General features: G+C 62.4%; 1 protein-coding gene across 7 annotated transcripts in view; it reads right to left on the bottom strand.

Moving 5' to 3' along the window:
- Window positions 1-4880: 4880 nt before the first annotated feature.
- Window positions 4881-15541, bottom strand: part of PRKAR1B (protein kinase cAMP-dependent type I regulatory subunit beta) — an 85734-nt gene continuing 75073 nt past the window's right edge. For 2 of the 7 annotated variants that reach the window (XM_082360062.1, XM_082360063.1), the window contains exons 10-11: window positions 6590-6671; window positions 4881-6262 (exon numbers count right to left, since the gene is read on the bottom strand). In XM_082360062.1, coding sequence (XP_082216188.1) covers window positions 6090-6262; window positions 6590-6671 — 255 coding nt within the window. In that variant the 3' untranslated portion in view covers window positions 4881-6089. Of the gene's footprint in view, window positions 6263-6589; window positions 6672-10240; window positions 11879-12006; window positions 12093-12771; window positions 13026-13145; window positions 15453-15541 lie in introns of those variants that run through there. The other 5 variants (XR_014235662.1, XR_014235663.1, XR_014235664.1 and 2 more) reach the window with 5 other exon arrangements.

Genomic DNA, 15541 nt, shown 5'->3' with positions numbered 1-15541 from the left:
AGTGAGCTTGGTGAGGGGGCTCACAGTCTAAACTGGAAGGGAGCTCTCCAGTGGAATGCCACAGGGCTCTGTCCTAGAGACAGACCCGATATCCAGCTAGAGTGGGCCCCTGCTGGGAGCAGCAGAGACAAACCCAGTGACCTTCTACATGGCTGAATAAAAGACCCACATGTGGGCTTCAAAATCCACTGTAAACATGTTAGATCTACCTTCATTAAGCAATACCCACGAGAAGGTTCTGAGGGCCTTGGTGGCCCCCAAGCACACCATGGGTATTGGGTCTCCAGGCCCAGATTAAGAGACTAAGAAGGCCTTCCTGCTCGTGGAGCCCAAGTCAGAAGCAGACTAGATGACCCCTGGAAGAGGGGGGATGTTCAACCCAACGGGAGATGGGGCTGGCGCAGAGCAGTGAGTCACTGACTTCCTAAATTGGTCACAACCCAGGAGGAGAGAGAGGTCCAGAGGGGAGAGAGAGGTCAGCGCGGTTGGTGGCATCAGGACAGTCTTCCTGGCAGGATGTGGGACAAGCCACACTCGGATGGGAAAAGGCAGACCCCAGGGAGCCATCTGGTCTGAGCCCCTGTGGCCCGCAGGACCCCCAAGTCACCCGGACTGGCTGGCTCTGGAACCGCCCAGCGCCCGCTGCTCTACCCGCTCCAGCCCCGGCCCTGCCTGAGCCCCACCTGAGTCCACTCAGTTCAGGGAGGGACTCCGGGACCACTACGTTCTTCCAGATATACTGTGGGCTGCATTCCTAGGCTACTTTAGAGAGGGATGGGTGGGGCCCAGAGATGTCGAGGGACTTGCCCGAGGCCACACAGCAAGTGGCAGAGCTCTGTGCAGGGACAGGGGCTGGGGTAGGGTAGGGAAGGGTACCGTTCAGGTGTTAAGGGCTTGCTGATGCCTGGGTGTCCCCTCTGCCCCCGCCTGTCCTGTCCTGGGAACGCCGCCAGGTTAGGGAAGCTGCAGGATAACCCTGGCCACTCACTACACAGGACCTTCCACAGCCTAAGTCAGACTCGCCCCAGAGTCCCAAGCTCTCCAGCGGCTCCTCCCTGCCCTTCTAGTGGAATGCAGACCCCTCCCCACATCCCACCTGCCCGCCTTCCCCATGCTCCAGCTCCCTCAGACACCCAGGCTCTTTCCCTTCTAATAGAAACACACAGAGGGATCAGGGTGCCCTGTACCCAGTCTCCTCCAATGGTGACATCTTGCAAAACTCCAGTGCAAACCTCGACCAGGATCTGGATGTGGGTCCAGTGGAGATGCAGGACGTCCCATCAAGGCGAGGACCCTCGTGTCCCTCCCACCTCAACCTGAGCTCCGTTCCTGTGATTTTGTCGCTTCAAGGCTGTCATGTACGTGGCATCATACAGCGGGTAACCCTTTGGGGTCGGCATTTCCTCTCAGCATAACTCCCCGGAGGCCTGCCCAGGCGGCTGCTGTACCAAGAGTTGGTTCCTTTGTACACTGAGTCACCTCCGTGGTGTGAGGGCCTCAGCCTCAGGACGGCCTCACGGAGGACGTCTGGGTGTTTCCACTTCCGCGGACAAGGCCTCATGAGGCTGCCTGTGCAGGTCTCTGTGTGAGTAGCTCTGCGATTCTCTGGGGTAAGTGTCCAAGCTGCCCTGGCTGCGTCCTATGGTAGCTGTATGTTGGGTTTTGGTTTTGGTTTTTTGACAGAAGCCTCTGTCTGCCAGAGTGGCCGCACAGTTCTGTGCCCCCCACCAGCCACGTGTGAGCGACCCCCTCCCCCTGCTTCCTCGCCAGCCCCGGCTGTGGTCGCCGTTTCTCATCTCAGCCTTTCCTATGGGTGCGGAGCGCCTCGTCCCCTGTGCTGCCGAGAGACCATCTTTCCTGTGCGTATCTGCCGTCTGCGCAAGCACGTGAGCGTTCACTGCCAAGTTCCCAGAGCTGGTCACGCACCCCGGGTGGGAGGCCTCTGCGGGAGGTGCGGATCGACGATCATCTTTTCCCCTTTCGTCTTCCACACGGGATCCTTCGCCGGCAACGTTTTTAATTTTCAGGAATTCCAATTCGTCCAGTTCTCCTTTCATGGCTTGTGCTTTGGGTGTCAAGTCTCAGAACAGTTTGCCTGGCCCAAGAGCCCAAGGATTTTTCTCCTGTTTGTTCTTCTAAACGTTTTATGATTTTATGTTTATGTGTAAGTCTGTGAGCCATTTTGAATTCATTTTTGTAGACGGTATGGGACTTTCATCAAAGTTTCTTATTTTTTGGCCCGTGGAAGCCAGAGCCTGAATTTCCCCAAATTTCCTTCCAGTAACCCCTAGTTTATTCACTTTTCTTTATTATTCAAATATTTCTTGGTGCCGACTGAGCTTCTGGCCCCACAAGGTCCTGGGGCCCACAGGTCTAGTGTGTAAGACCCACGCCTGCCCTCTGGGGCTCACCGTCAGGCCTCGACTGGCCACGCCCTGACCCTCCCAGAAGCTGCCTTGGGATCAGACGGGGGTGTCCACGTCAGGCCCCCCAGGGCAGCCGAGGGGAGCGAGCCACCCGGGGACTGTCTGCATGGACCCCGTCCCGCCGTCCCCTTCCACACAGCGCCCCTGGCACCGCCCTGGGGGCCGCGATGGGGCAGGAACAATTGCCCGGCTTGTAGTCTCAGGCGGACACAAGCACGCTTTCACGAGCCCACAAGACCGGGTCTGTGCCGCCTGGCGCCAAAGGGAGCAGGCCCAGTGCCCAGCTGGGGAAGATGCTGCCCTGGCCACGCCCCCAGCGGGCAGCAGGCAGAGGCTTCCCGCAGCCTGCAGCCTGGGTCCCCGTGCCCCAGCCGAGCAGGCAGCCGGGGCCAGACCTGCCCTCCAAGGAGGGGTGCCTGCCACGCCCCACCGCATCCCCGCCCAGGAAGACCCTGGGCTTCTGGGAGGGGGGCACCAAGTTCCAAGCAGCACAGGGTGGGGGGTCGAACCCGCACTCAAGGTTGGCAGAGCTCTGGTCCAATCCCAGCGGGGCCGCCGTATGAGTGTCCTGTGGCTGCTGTACAAAACGCCCCAAACTCAGCAGCTCAGAACAGCCCGACCTGCCACTTAGCCCTCCAGCCTGGAGGCCGCAAGTCCAAAGGCCCCCGTGAGCTGCTTCCTGCCAGGGTTCGGGAGGGTCCGTCTCCTCCTCCAGCTGCGAGCCGGTAGCTTGTCTCCCTCCTCCCCACGCCCTCTCTCTGGCCCTGGCCCTCCCACCTCCCTCCTGTTAGGGCCCTCGTGATGACATCGGGCCCCCCCGGCACGGGCAGCTTAGACCTGGTGGACACAAAAAAGTGAATCTCACTTGTTTTACTTTTATTTTGTACACGTGGCTCCTGTTGTATTATATTTATATTTATATCGTGCAGTGCTTTGCAGCGTGCAGATTCGTTTTGATTATTCAAATAGATATTTTATAAAGAAAACCGAAGGACGTGTGCATTGACCTCCTGACTCTCCTGCTGCAAAGAAACCTGTGGCCTCGGCCAGCCCTGCGTCCTGGGCCACACGGCCTAAGCCCTCGGGAGGCGCGGGGGTCTTAAGGTGGCTGCTGTCTGTTTTCGGGAAGCACGTGGGGACCGCGGGACCCCAGAGCGGGACAGCCAGCCCAGCCCGGGGGGCCGGGAGCGCGTCTGGGAGAGCGTGGGGCAGGACCCAGTCCCAGCCCTTGGCATGCGGGGCCATCTCTGCACCGTGCAGTGGGCCACCTGCCCCAAGAGTGATGGACGTGACAGCCCCCCCAGGGCTCGCGGAGCTGCAGCTCCCACCCCAGCTCCAGGGACCACCCCTCACAGCCCACGAGACAAGGCCCAGGGCAGGTGCCCGCAGGGCTCACACCCGTCGTGGAGCCAGGAGCTGCTGCCCAGCCCAGCGGCAGCGACTTTCTGTGGGTCAGGCCCCTCTCCGGGTCGGCCTTTATTCTGGAACCCCCGTTCGGCTTTCCCAGGGAGCCTGCTCTGTCCAGCCTTTGGGGGGAGCCGCGTGGTAGGCTGCCCCCGCCAACTCCCATGGGCCCTTCCCAGCCTCCACGGAAAGGCCAGAGCCTGGACACTGGCCCAAAAGCTCTCTGGGCAACAGGGCGGGTGGCGCGTGCCCCTGCTTGGTTCTGGGGTTGATGGCGGCCTCGAGGCGGCCTTCTTGGGAGAGGCCGGGAGAGGCTCAGCCCAGAACCCCGCTGCTCCCCAAAGTCCAGACACGAGGGTCGTGTCCCCAGCAGCACCCCCTTCCCGAGTCGCTGCTTAGAAACTCGGCCCCCCGAGGCCATCAGACCGTGGTCACCTGGGGTGGGCCCAGGGCCTGCTTCCTGCCACACAGCGCTCAGCCCCGCTGCCACCCCCCGGCCCCCGCCCCTGGGAACCGTAGCCAGCCCGTCACATCATGACCATGATAGAGGGCTTAAAACCCAAGGGTCCATCACCATCGACGGGTGAACGGAGAAAGAAAATGTGGTCCATCCACACAACGGGATATGATTCAGCCTTAATGAGGAAGGAAACACTGACACAGGCTAATGAAACTTGAGGACGTAACAGTGAAATGAGCCAGACGCAGAAGGACAGACACTGTGTGATTCCACTTCTATGCGGTCCCTGGGGGGGTCAGGGTCACAGAGACAGAAAGGAGGAGGGTGGAGGCCAGGGCCTGGGGGAGGGGGAGGGGGGTTAGTGTTTAATGGGGGCAGAGTCTCAGTTTGGGAAGACGAGAAAGTTCTAGAGACGGACGGTGGGGTGTCTGCACAACAGTGTGAATGTACTTGATGCTGCTGAACCGGACACTGAAAAATGGTTAAGATGGTAAGTTTTATGTTATGACTATTTTATCACAATAGAAACAAAACAAAAGGAATAAAATCTTCTATTAAAGACTGCAGACCAAAACACGGAGTCAGGAAGATGTACTTCATTGCACATTTAATAGCACATGCAGCATTCAGAACATCGCGATAAATAGGGCAGGGCTTACACACCACAGAAACACCCACAGGCAAAGGCAGGGGTCACCCCGGACCAGGCAGCCTCCCCTGGCTGCACGGGCAGGAGCAAATCGGGGTAACTGCACTACTTCGTTTGTCCTTCAGGTCACCAGGAGTCCCGTGAGGCACGGGCCCCAGGCCCCTCCAGCTCACGTGAGAGCTGGCCTGATGACACTTCCCAGGGGGAATCGATTGATTGATGACTTAGGTGTGTGGGCCCAGGGCTGGTGAGACTCACATTTGTCCCACATGGGGGAGGCTCGGCTCGGATAACGGGCTTTCCCACCAGGGCGAGACTCCTGGTTAACGGGAGGCGTGTCTGCTGGAGAATCACGCACCGGGGACTCTGCTCCTGACAACTTCATCCAGAATGTGTTTTAGAAAATCCCTCCACTTCCTCCCCAGTCTCCACGAGGCTGCTCTGCAGAGCTGTGGAAGGCAGCGGGGCCCTCCCCCGGCCCCGGGAGCAGCTCACCGTACCTCGGAATGCCCCAGACTCACACGGCGCGCCCTTCCTCTCCCGGGCGTCTCAGCCCAGTGAGGGTGACCCCTGCCCCTGACGGCCAGGCGAACTGGTCGGTGCGCCCAGCTTTCCAGGAAAGGGGAGGGTCACGCCCACTCCCCTAAACATGCCGTGGGCTCCTGGGGGCCACCCCCCCTCTGAGGCCGGAACTAGCTTAAGCCGCCAGAGCCCCCCCACCCCTGGCATCTTGGGAGGAGCCTCTGTGGGGCGGCGGGGGCGAGCATCTGGGGGAGGGGCTGGACCCTCTCTCTCTTCAGCCTCAGCTTCTCGCTCCAAGCCCAAGAGTGCCTGTGGGGACCCCCTGGGATGTCATCGCCCCACGCCCTGGCCACAGACCGGGTGGCCGCGCATCACGGGGGTCGGCCGCCGGCAGCTGCCCAGCCTGATCGGCGAGGAGGGCCTCCCAGAGCTGGGCCCTGACCCCAGAAGACGTGGGGAGGAAGGCGGGGCCCTGAAGAGGAGCCAGCGGGGGACGGGGAGGGGAGACGGGGAGGGGGCCACCACCTCTGGGGGTGACCCCTTGGCTCCCAGGTGGGCCCGAGGGAGGGGCGGTGCCCGGCTGCCAGCCTCAGCTGGACGCGCACGCGGACAGCAGCAGGCGCGGCGCTCAGACGGTGAGGGAGATGAAGCTGTTGTAGCGCTGGATGCTCCTCTGGAGGATCTCGGAGCAGGGGCCCAGCACGCGCTCGAAGCGGGGCCGGTCCAGCTTCACGCACGTCAGCGGCCCCCGGGCCACCACGGTGGCCGCCCGGGGCCGGTTCAGCAGCAGCGCGATCTCCCCTGGGGGCGAGAGAGGGCGTCAGGGCTGCGGGTTTAGGGGCAAAGCGAAACCTCAGGACACGAGGCCGCACCTGAGCGAACATCTGGAGTGAGCGTGTCCCACAAAGCACTGGGACACACTTGCACCAACGCCTGGAACTCAGACCGCGCCGGGCCTGGTCCTGACCCGCGTTCTGCCCTCCCGGGGCAGCCGGCACCCAGGACGGGCCGTCAGGGCGCCCAGGCCTCGGCCAGGTCCTCCCGCGCCCCTGCGGACCTCATCTCAGGCCCTCCTGGGGCCCCGCGAAAGGGTCGCTACCCCAGGAGGGAGCGGACCCCACGACTCACCGAAGTAGTCGGAGGGCCCGAGGCGCCCCACCTCCACATACTCTTCACTGGGGGACCGGCGCTGGAGGACGGAGGCTGTGCCCTGCGAACGCCAAGGGGACCCGTGAGCGTCGGCCGGCTGGGTCGGGGTGGGCAAAGGCGGGGGTGCCCAAGGCCACCGCCGAGGGGTCACCCCCGAGGGGCCCCGCCCGCATCCCCCTCCCACTGGCTCCACGCCCCCCATCTAAAAGTGAGGCGTGGGGTCTGGGAGCTGCGGCTGTGCTCTGGCCGAGGGCACCTCCCGGGCACCACCATCCTCACCGGCCCGGCTCCTGCCCCAAGCTGTCTGCCCGCGGGCGGGGCGCGGGCAGAATCTGGAGGGGCCTCCGAGGGCAGCGCTGCTCCGAGCTGACCTTGGCTTAAGTTTCAAGGACGGGAGGCGCGTGGCCTCGCGGTCACGCCGCCCCGCTAAGCGATGCGGCCCCCTGGCCTCCAGGCGGGGTGTCCGCGACACTGGGGCTCAATGATTAACGCCGGCCTAGGCAGCTGGGCGAGGCCGCGTTCCACACCAGAGACTCGGCCTTCGGGGGCCGCAGCCTCGGCAGCAACGAGCCGGCACCAGTGGCTTCCGCGCACAGAGCCCCCTGGCCTGCCGTCTGGGGGGACCCGGGGGCCGGAGCCTCGTCGGAACCCGGAATCTTCCCCACACGCCTGAGGAGTAGCAGCAAGGCCTTATGAATCACCCCGCCAGCCCCACTGGCCTCACCGGCCGCTGCCAATGCCCTGGACGCACAGAGGAGTGTGGTCTGTCTCGAGGTGGGCCCGGCTCAGCCTGGCTCACCCAGACCCGGCCTCGCCAGCGCTAGCCTGGCCGCGCCCGGGTTAACGGGTAACCCCCTCCGCCTGGGCCGCAAGACACTCGGTCAGAAGACCCCGCCAGTGCCCGCCGCGACTGGGACCTCCGGACCCCCTGGGCGGACCCACGCCGGCCCCCACCCACTCCAGCCACAGGGCCGCTCGGCTCCCAGGCGTCTGGGGTGCTTATGAAGCTGGCTGACAGATGGAGCAGGACCCGGAAACAGCAGACCATCTCCACCCGACCCGGGCATTCCGGGAGCGCTCCCCGGGCCGTGCGCCCACAGGACACATGGTCCCGTGCTGACCCCACAGAGAGGAGTGGAGTCCTGCTCCCACCTGCCGCTGGAGTGGAGGGCAGTCAGGTCCAGGGATGACGGCACTGCGGCGCTTTTCTTGAGACAACGTTGCATTAACCTAACTATCGTTTACATGCATGCCTTTTCACTTATATAACTTACATGCCTTTCATTCCCATTTTAGACAATTTTCCATTTTACAATTGGATCATTTTCCTCTTCAGGACCCCAGGGACGGAACTGAAGTTCCAGTTTACAGAATTACTCAGTGAAACTCCAGGCTTAAAGCATCTGATGAGATGCTTCAAGCTCCAAACAACAGAAAACCCAATTCAAGGTGTCTAAAGGCTACTAAGGGTAACTGCTCTCCCGCAGAACCAGAAGACTGCGAGAGGGCTTTCAGGGCTGGCTAATTCAGAGGCCCACAGACATATCTGGACACAGGCTTGTCCTTGCCTCCTGCTCTGGTGGCCTCAGTCAAGTCCTTGTGCTGGCACCGTGGCTGCCACAGTTCCGGGAGTCACCCAATGCCTCCCCCATGCCATCAGCAGGAAAACCTTCTGGAAGCTCCCGGCAACCTCCCCTCACACCTCACTGGCCAGAGCAGGTCACATGCAACTAATGTGATTGGCTCCCACTCCTCAGGCTCTGCCCTGCCCGCTTGGGATAGGGGTGAGGATTAGGGCTCAGTGGGCGCAGAAGAGCAGGGATGGGCTCGGGTGGGCCACCGTTCTGTTTCTCACTTGTCCCCCGCCCCATGCAGACACCTCCCTGCCCTCTGTCTTCTCCGGAACCAACCGTATCCCCCATGGTCACTGGCAGCATTTCTCTCCTGGTCACATGTGGACCGGCCCATCTTACGATCAAAGGCAGGTTGACGAGATGAAATCTGTTTCCACTGGGATGGATGGAGCTTTCCCACTCGGGACCTTGACACAGAGGATGTACGCGCACCCGTAAGACTGATGTAATAACAGACCCTCCAGGCTGGATGGCATGAAGATGAAAGGTCCTCAGGGGGAGCCCCGAAGAAGCAGAATCAACAGGGAACAGGCCGGCCACTCCGCCCGGTCCTCCCACGTCCCAGGGCTGCAGGAGCACGTGGCCACGGGACCACGTTGTCCCCAAGGGGGTGTGCACTGCACCACACTCTCTTCCCGCTGCTGGCAGCCCAGCCTCCACTGGGGGACGTCTGCCACGGGTGCCAAGGGGCAGTGGGGCCACGAGAGGAAGGGCCACGCGGGACAGAGCCACGGCCCCCAGGGGTGCCCGTGATGGCCGTGGGGTCACCACTTCACAAGACAGACACTTCCTTATTCTCCACCGCAGTGGTTCGGGGGCTCTTTGTTGCAGCAGCCGAGGCTGCCAGGCCGCCACCCCCAAGCCCTGACGCAACGGCAGGACGTTCCTGTCCTGGGAAGGCACAGCCGCCAAGCCCGAGGGCGGGGAGCGAGGGAAACGGGCGGATGGACTCGATGGGGTGGGACCTCCAACCCGCAGGGCCCGGCGTTCCCACGACACGGGCCACAGGCGCGACCAGCACACGCCCGGGTCTTCCCATCCCAGCGAAACCACCGCAGCCCTGGAATAGTCGTGCTGTCCAAGCTCGTTTCCCAGACGGCCGTGAAGGCAGCTTAGACATCCTCAGGGAACTGAGAGCCGGAATTCTGGGGGCTGGAAAAACACACTTGCCAAAACTCTGGATCATATTCCCCAAATTTCTCATCGATTCTAACCCAACTCTAAAAATAAATCAGGTCACATAGGAATCGGCCGGGGAGGATGCAGGAGAAAAATGTCACTGCTGGAGTCTGGGGGAGAAGGGGTTACGGAAGACCCGTTTTCCTTTCAACGCTTTTCATTTTGTACATTTTTCTACAGAGTCGAAACCCAAATCAGCTCTTTGGTTTCGACAACGGGCACGCGTGACCTTTATGAGACAGAAACCAGCGAAGGTCGAGGAGAACGCACTCCCTGAAGCAGGGCCTTGGGCTTTCCACTCCCTGAAGCAGCCCCTCCAGCCTGGCCTAGAGCCCCTCTGACCAGGTCAGGCGATGCCACAGCCGGGAGGCGCGGTCCCGCCTGTGCGGGCCTCGCCCTCCCCAGGGACACGGCCCGCCTCCCTCTCCTCCATCCTTCGGGCCGTCACCCACTCCTCCTGCTTGTGAGCCGGACTCCGCTAGAGGGTCGGGAAACCTGCGCGGTGGAGAACAGCAGGCACGGGCGCCCCCCAGAATCCACACCCTGGTGGGGGTCAGAGCAGATAGATCAGGGCTGTGGGCCGCTGGCCCCGCGCCCACGGTGCGGCCCGGGGTGGGGATGGGGGACGTCAGGGTCAGCGGCTCAGTAGGGGCGGCGCCTGGTGAGAGAGGAGCCCCCGCCAGGGACTCGCAGCTGTGCCGGGCAGAGACTGGAGCTCGTGCGCGTCCAGCCCGACAGGGGAGGGGACACACAAGCGTGTCCGTGTGAAGGCCAGCCGTGCAGTGGGCAGTCGCTCTCAGATCCCACTGACACCAAGTTCAGGGAGAGGAAGCGCTATTTTATTTGAATAAATATCTATCTTAAAAGAAACAGTATCACAGCCATAATCGGGAACCAGCATCACTTCCCGTAAGTTAAAGGGCAACTGAAAAAAGAACACGAGGAGGCAGGTACAGGAAGGTGTGAAGACAGCAGCCTCCACCCGAGGTGCCCTCGACGCGGCCTGAGCCCCGCGCTCTGGGCGGCTCCCCGCGGTCCAAGCCCGGCTCCACGACGTGCTGGCCGCGGCCCGGGGAAGGCCAGGCACCGCCCGAGCCTCGGTTTCCTCATCTGCAGAACAGATACGTCGCCGGCCACCGCAGGCTCGGGGAACCAGGACGCGCAGGCCTGCGGCAGCACGGCCGTCATGGGGCCAGAAGCCGTTCTCGGGCCACCCAGCTCCCGGCCAGTGGGCGGCAGTGGGTGAGGCAGTCGACACCCCCACACGGGGATTCGTCCAGGACAGCGCATCTGTTGGACTTTCCACGGACAAATCAGGCGTCTTTATGGCAACGGTCTTTGCACGCTGCTTATCTCTCCTCCCCTGGTGCCAGGAATCCCATCCGGGGTAAAGCAGGACCTCGGAATCCAGCAAATGAGTTCCACATCTGTCTGTCTGGGAACGCCTCATGCTGTGTGCGGATACCAGGGAAACCAGAGCTGGGAACGGCTGCGGACGGGGAACACAGGCCCTCAGGGTTCCTCCAGCCTCCTGAGGGGGGCCAAGGGGAGGGAGGAAGACGGTGCTTTTATACTTTTTTGGGGGGCGCATCCCCAACTTTTAAAACTGTTTCTTACGCTAATTAAAAAAAAAAAAATCAGAAAGAAGCCAAGTCAATGAGAAGGACTGTCTGAGGGCGCCACACACACCGTCACGGGGGCAGAGGAGGTGGCGTCACCCTCTTCTGAAGATGCTTCTGTGTCACTGGTCTTATCCCAGCAAGTGACATTTTACGTGCACAATTTTTAAAAATTCATTTTAGAAAAGGCTCTCATCCCTGAACCCAGAAGCTCTGAGCTCCAGGCCTCGGCACCCAGACGCGGACCTCGGCAGCCTCACGGGAATCTTCACATACTGGGTGCTCCTGGGGACGCACGGCCGAGGAGGCCCGAGGCACACGACAGCACGTCAACCTGGGGGCACCGCGTCTGGGCTCAGTGTGTCCGCCCACAGGGGATGTGGTCAGGCCACTGCAAAGCCCAGGAGTGCCCGCCTGGCCGGCACTGGGAGCCGTCCTCACCAGGGAAAGGGTGACTGAGGTGCACGGGCTGGGGCCTACAAAAGGGGGGGCTCCAAGAGGATGGGCCCCCAGCCCCGGCCCCCAGATGACAAGGTGACGAGAAAGGAGACGCGTCAGGACCGGGAGCCCCTTGGACTCCTCTGACCCTCTCGGTGGACATCAGAGCCGCCCGAGACAGGGCGTGGGCGATCCCGGGTGTGAGAGCCCCCCGGTGGGACCAGGAGTGGTGCTGAAGAGCACCAAGCAGACACCAGGTGGGGGGGCATCTCCAACTCCTCTGAGATCCAGCAACTGTGCTCCTTGGTATTTACCCACAGGGTCAGGTTGAAAGCTCATGTCCACACAAAAACCCGCACGAGGATGTTTACAGCAGCTTTATTCATAGCTGTCAAAACCTGGAAGCAACCAAGGTGTCCTTCAGCAGGTGACGGGTAAATAAACTGGTTCATCCAGACAGCAGAATATTATTCAGCATTAAAAGAAATGAGCCATCAAGCCCTGAAAAGCCACGGAGGAAACTTACATGCGTATCACTGAGTGAAAGGCGCCAGTGAGGAAAGGCTTCAGGCTGTGTGCTTCCAACTACACGGCATTCCGGAAAAGGCAAAACTAGGGAGACAGTGAAAAGACTGAGCGTTGGGGCGTGGAGGGCGTGACCAGGTGAGCAGAGATGACTTTTACGGCAGGGAAACTACTCTGTGTGATCCAGGAACAACCAACCCGTCGTATGCATTTGTCCAAACCCACAGAACGTACAGCACCCAGAGTGAACCCTACTACGTGGACCCTGGGTGACTGTGAAATGTCCACGCAGCTTCATCGATCGTGAGAGATGCACCATCTGGCGGGGGTGTTGGTAGTAGGGGAGGCTGTGCCCGTGGGGGGGGAGGGGCTGGTGGGAAATCTCAGCACCTTCCCATCCACTTTGTTATGAACCCAAAACTGCCCTTAAAAGATACAGTCTCTAAATAAAAAGAACTCCTCTGAGATCCGGATACCTCTCATTACTGGTGACCCAGCTGGCATGGAGGACAGAGGTCCGAGTCAGCCGGGACCGGTGGACATGGGTGCAGCGTGGCTCCCAGCCCAGCCTGGCTTCTGGAAAAGCGTTCCTTCTGGTTCAGTCCAGAAGGAAAGTTTATCTTCCTGCTACTTTCTGGACCAAGACTGCCGTCCTTTGATACTGACCGTGGCCAGAGGGCACTGCTCTCACTCCCTGGACGGGGAGGGTCTGGCACCGACCACGGAAACCCCACGGTAACTAACGGGAGGCGGAGACCTCACTCACCCTGCGCAGACGCCGACCGGACTCGGGCACCTCCTGGCGGGGCCCCCGAGGCTGAGCCGTGAGGGACGCCGCCCGTCGGGTGGAGGGCCGGGGTGAGCCCCTCAGACAGGTTCTCCAGTGAGGGAGGGTCCCAGGACGGGAGCAAACCCACCAGGCCCGTGGGAGGCCCCTCGGGAGCCGGAGCCTCACGGCGGGATGGCTGTGGGCGTCTGGCTCACAGGGAAGCTTGGGCAGCTGGACGAGATGTCCCTGACCTTGCAGGGGACACAGGGTGGACGTCCAAACTCCTTGTCCGGAGCGCAGGGTGTGTGTGGTCCTGCTTCCCCGAAGTTGGCACTGCCCCCCGCCCCCACTCAGCCCCCAGCAGCCCACCTCCCACCACACCTGGCGCCCCTGGCCTCGTGCCCAGTGTTCCTCTGGATGCCCTTCCCCGACCTTCTCCATTTGGAGGACTCCTACTCATACGTCAATGCCCAACCCACCGCCACCCAGGGTCACTGCTCCACCTCCCTGGCCTTCCCTTCTCCATGTGGGGCGGCAGCCATCGCCCCCCACCCCCCTCCCCCAGTACACTGAGCCTCGGCCTGGCGCACAGTGGGGGCACGGACGGGCTGAGTCACAGACGGCTGTGACCTTGGATCCGTGCACTGCGGCCTGCAGCAGTCTCCCTAGAAGTTCCCGAGACGACGGCGAACTCGGGACACGCTTCAGACGCGAGGGGGGAGCAGCAGGCACTGGGATCAGCTAGCAAAGCCCCCGGCCAACAGCAGCTCCGAAAGGGGCTGCCTAGAAGTTGCTTCAACACCGTGGACATTCATAAAAGTGCTTTCCAAACAGAGGAGACACATCCAATCTCACGTTTCCATGGCAATGCCTCCAGCTGTGCAGCCCGCCTGGGAGCCGGCGGGGAGGAAACCCGCTCCTGTCCAGCTGCCCCCAGGCCCCGGAGGTTCTGCCAGGCGTGGAATCTGGCCACGGGGAGGGTTGCAGCAGAGGGGACCTGAGACCCAGGCCTGGCCCCGCCCACGTCCTCTCCCCAGGGTCTTCCTGGAGGGAGAGGAGGTCCAGGGAGTAAGCTGAGTCTGCAAGCCTCACAGGACTTGGCACGTGCTCGACGCGTCTGGCCCCTCCCTGCCAGCCCCACATGCCCTCTCTCCCTGGGGGAGGCCCACCAGGGTCTGTCCTGCCAGACGCAGCCGGGAACGCCCGCAGGTCCCACCGCGGGCGGCCGAGAGCTCCTCGGGCTACCGGGCATTTCAGGCCTCGGTAATTAAAGAGGTCCCGGGAACAGCCAGGGCACCTACAACCCCCCGGGCTGTGGCAGGTCGAGTCCTGAGGGGCCAGGGATGCTTGGGCCCCTGGGAAGACCCACTGGTGCTTTCTGCTCTCACGTCTGTGAGGCCCCAGGTTGACAACCGCAGGCCTGCCCTGGTCGGCTGAGAACATGCTCCAGGAGCTTTGGGGGCCAGGTGTCCGAGGGGCTGGCAGCGCCCACAGCTTCAGAGACAGCTGGTGTGAGCACACAGAGCTCAGAGCCAAGGAGCCCCCTGCCAGGTGGCTTGGCACGGAGACCCTGGGGTCACGCGAGCCCCGCTCTGCCAGCCCCGCCTGGCTCCCAGAGGCCAGCACGTGCTGTTAAGGACTCATCAGGCGCCTGCAGGAGCCGCTTCTCACGTCTGTGCAGGTGCGGGTCTCTGCCAGCCTCCACACCTGGGGAAACAGCTCCCAGAGCAGCCTGTCACCGGCCCCAGGCTGTGCTCACCCGCATCCACCCAGGAGAGCAGAGGGGTGGACTGAGGCCCAGCCAAGGGCGGGGGCCCGGGGGAGCCCGCGCTCCCGCTCCCCTAGATGAGGCCTTGGCACGGCCTGCGGTCCACAGGGGAGGAGCGGGACTCGGCCAGTCCACACGCAGGGAGCCGGGGGCCTGGCCCCAAGGCCAGCATGGCCCCCGCAGGTGTTGCTTCCACAAAGAGAAAGGGCAGCACCAGGCCTGCCAGCCACGGGAAGACGCCAGCCAGGCTCCCGCAGCCCCGCCCCGCTCGCAGAGCCAGTACGCAAGGCAGGAGCCCCGGGCCCCGCCCGCTGCAGCTCTGGGGCCTCGGAGCAGCCGGGCCCCTACACCCACCTGAGCAGAGGCCTGACTGTTCCGGAAGAGTCGGAAGGCAGTGGTACTGGTCAGGGCTCTCCGGAGAAAGAAGACCAATGGCCTGTGCACTTGGAGAAAGATTTACGTTAGGGAATCTGCTCGCACGACCGTGGGGCTGGCGTGCAAACTCTGCAGGCAGGACGGCAGGGAAGAGTGGGTGCCGGGACCCAGTCCAGAGGCCAAGGCCGGCTGCGGGGAATCCCTCTTCCTGGGGGACCTCGGTCCTCTTCCTCTTAAGGAGGCCTTCAACTGACTGGACGAGGCCCACGCTCACCACAGAGGTCAGGGGCTCCACCCAAGGTCAACTGACATCGGTGTCAACCGCATTTGAGAAGCACCTTCACAGAAACACCTGGAGACCCGCGTTGGACCGAACATCTGGGTCCTGAGGCCTGGCCAAGTCGACCCATGAAATCAGCCCTCACAGCGGGTCCCGGGGCCTGGGGCCCTTCCCGGCGTATCCGCAGCGGAAACGTCTTTTCCTGTCCGGCCGTCAGCTTCGTGGGTGTCACGAGAACACGGGGCGGACGATGTGCTGAAACATAACCAAGTGCAAGCAGCCTGTTCGAGGGAATCTGCTCAGATCTTCCCGCCAAGTCCTCTAAAGGCCACGTCGGCTCACAC

The sequence above is a fragment of the Balaenoptera borealis genome (genome assembly GCF_965194805.1).
Source record: "Balaenoptera borealis genome assembly, chromosome: 16".
NCBI lineage: Eukaryota > Metazoa > Chordata > Mammalia > Artiodactyla > Balaenopteridae > Balaenoptera > Balaenoptera borealis.
The sequence above is the reverse complement of the archived record's forward strand: the minus strand, read 5'-3'. Positions and strand labels throughout refer to the sequence as shown.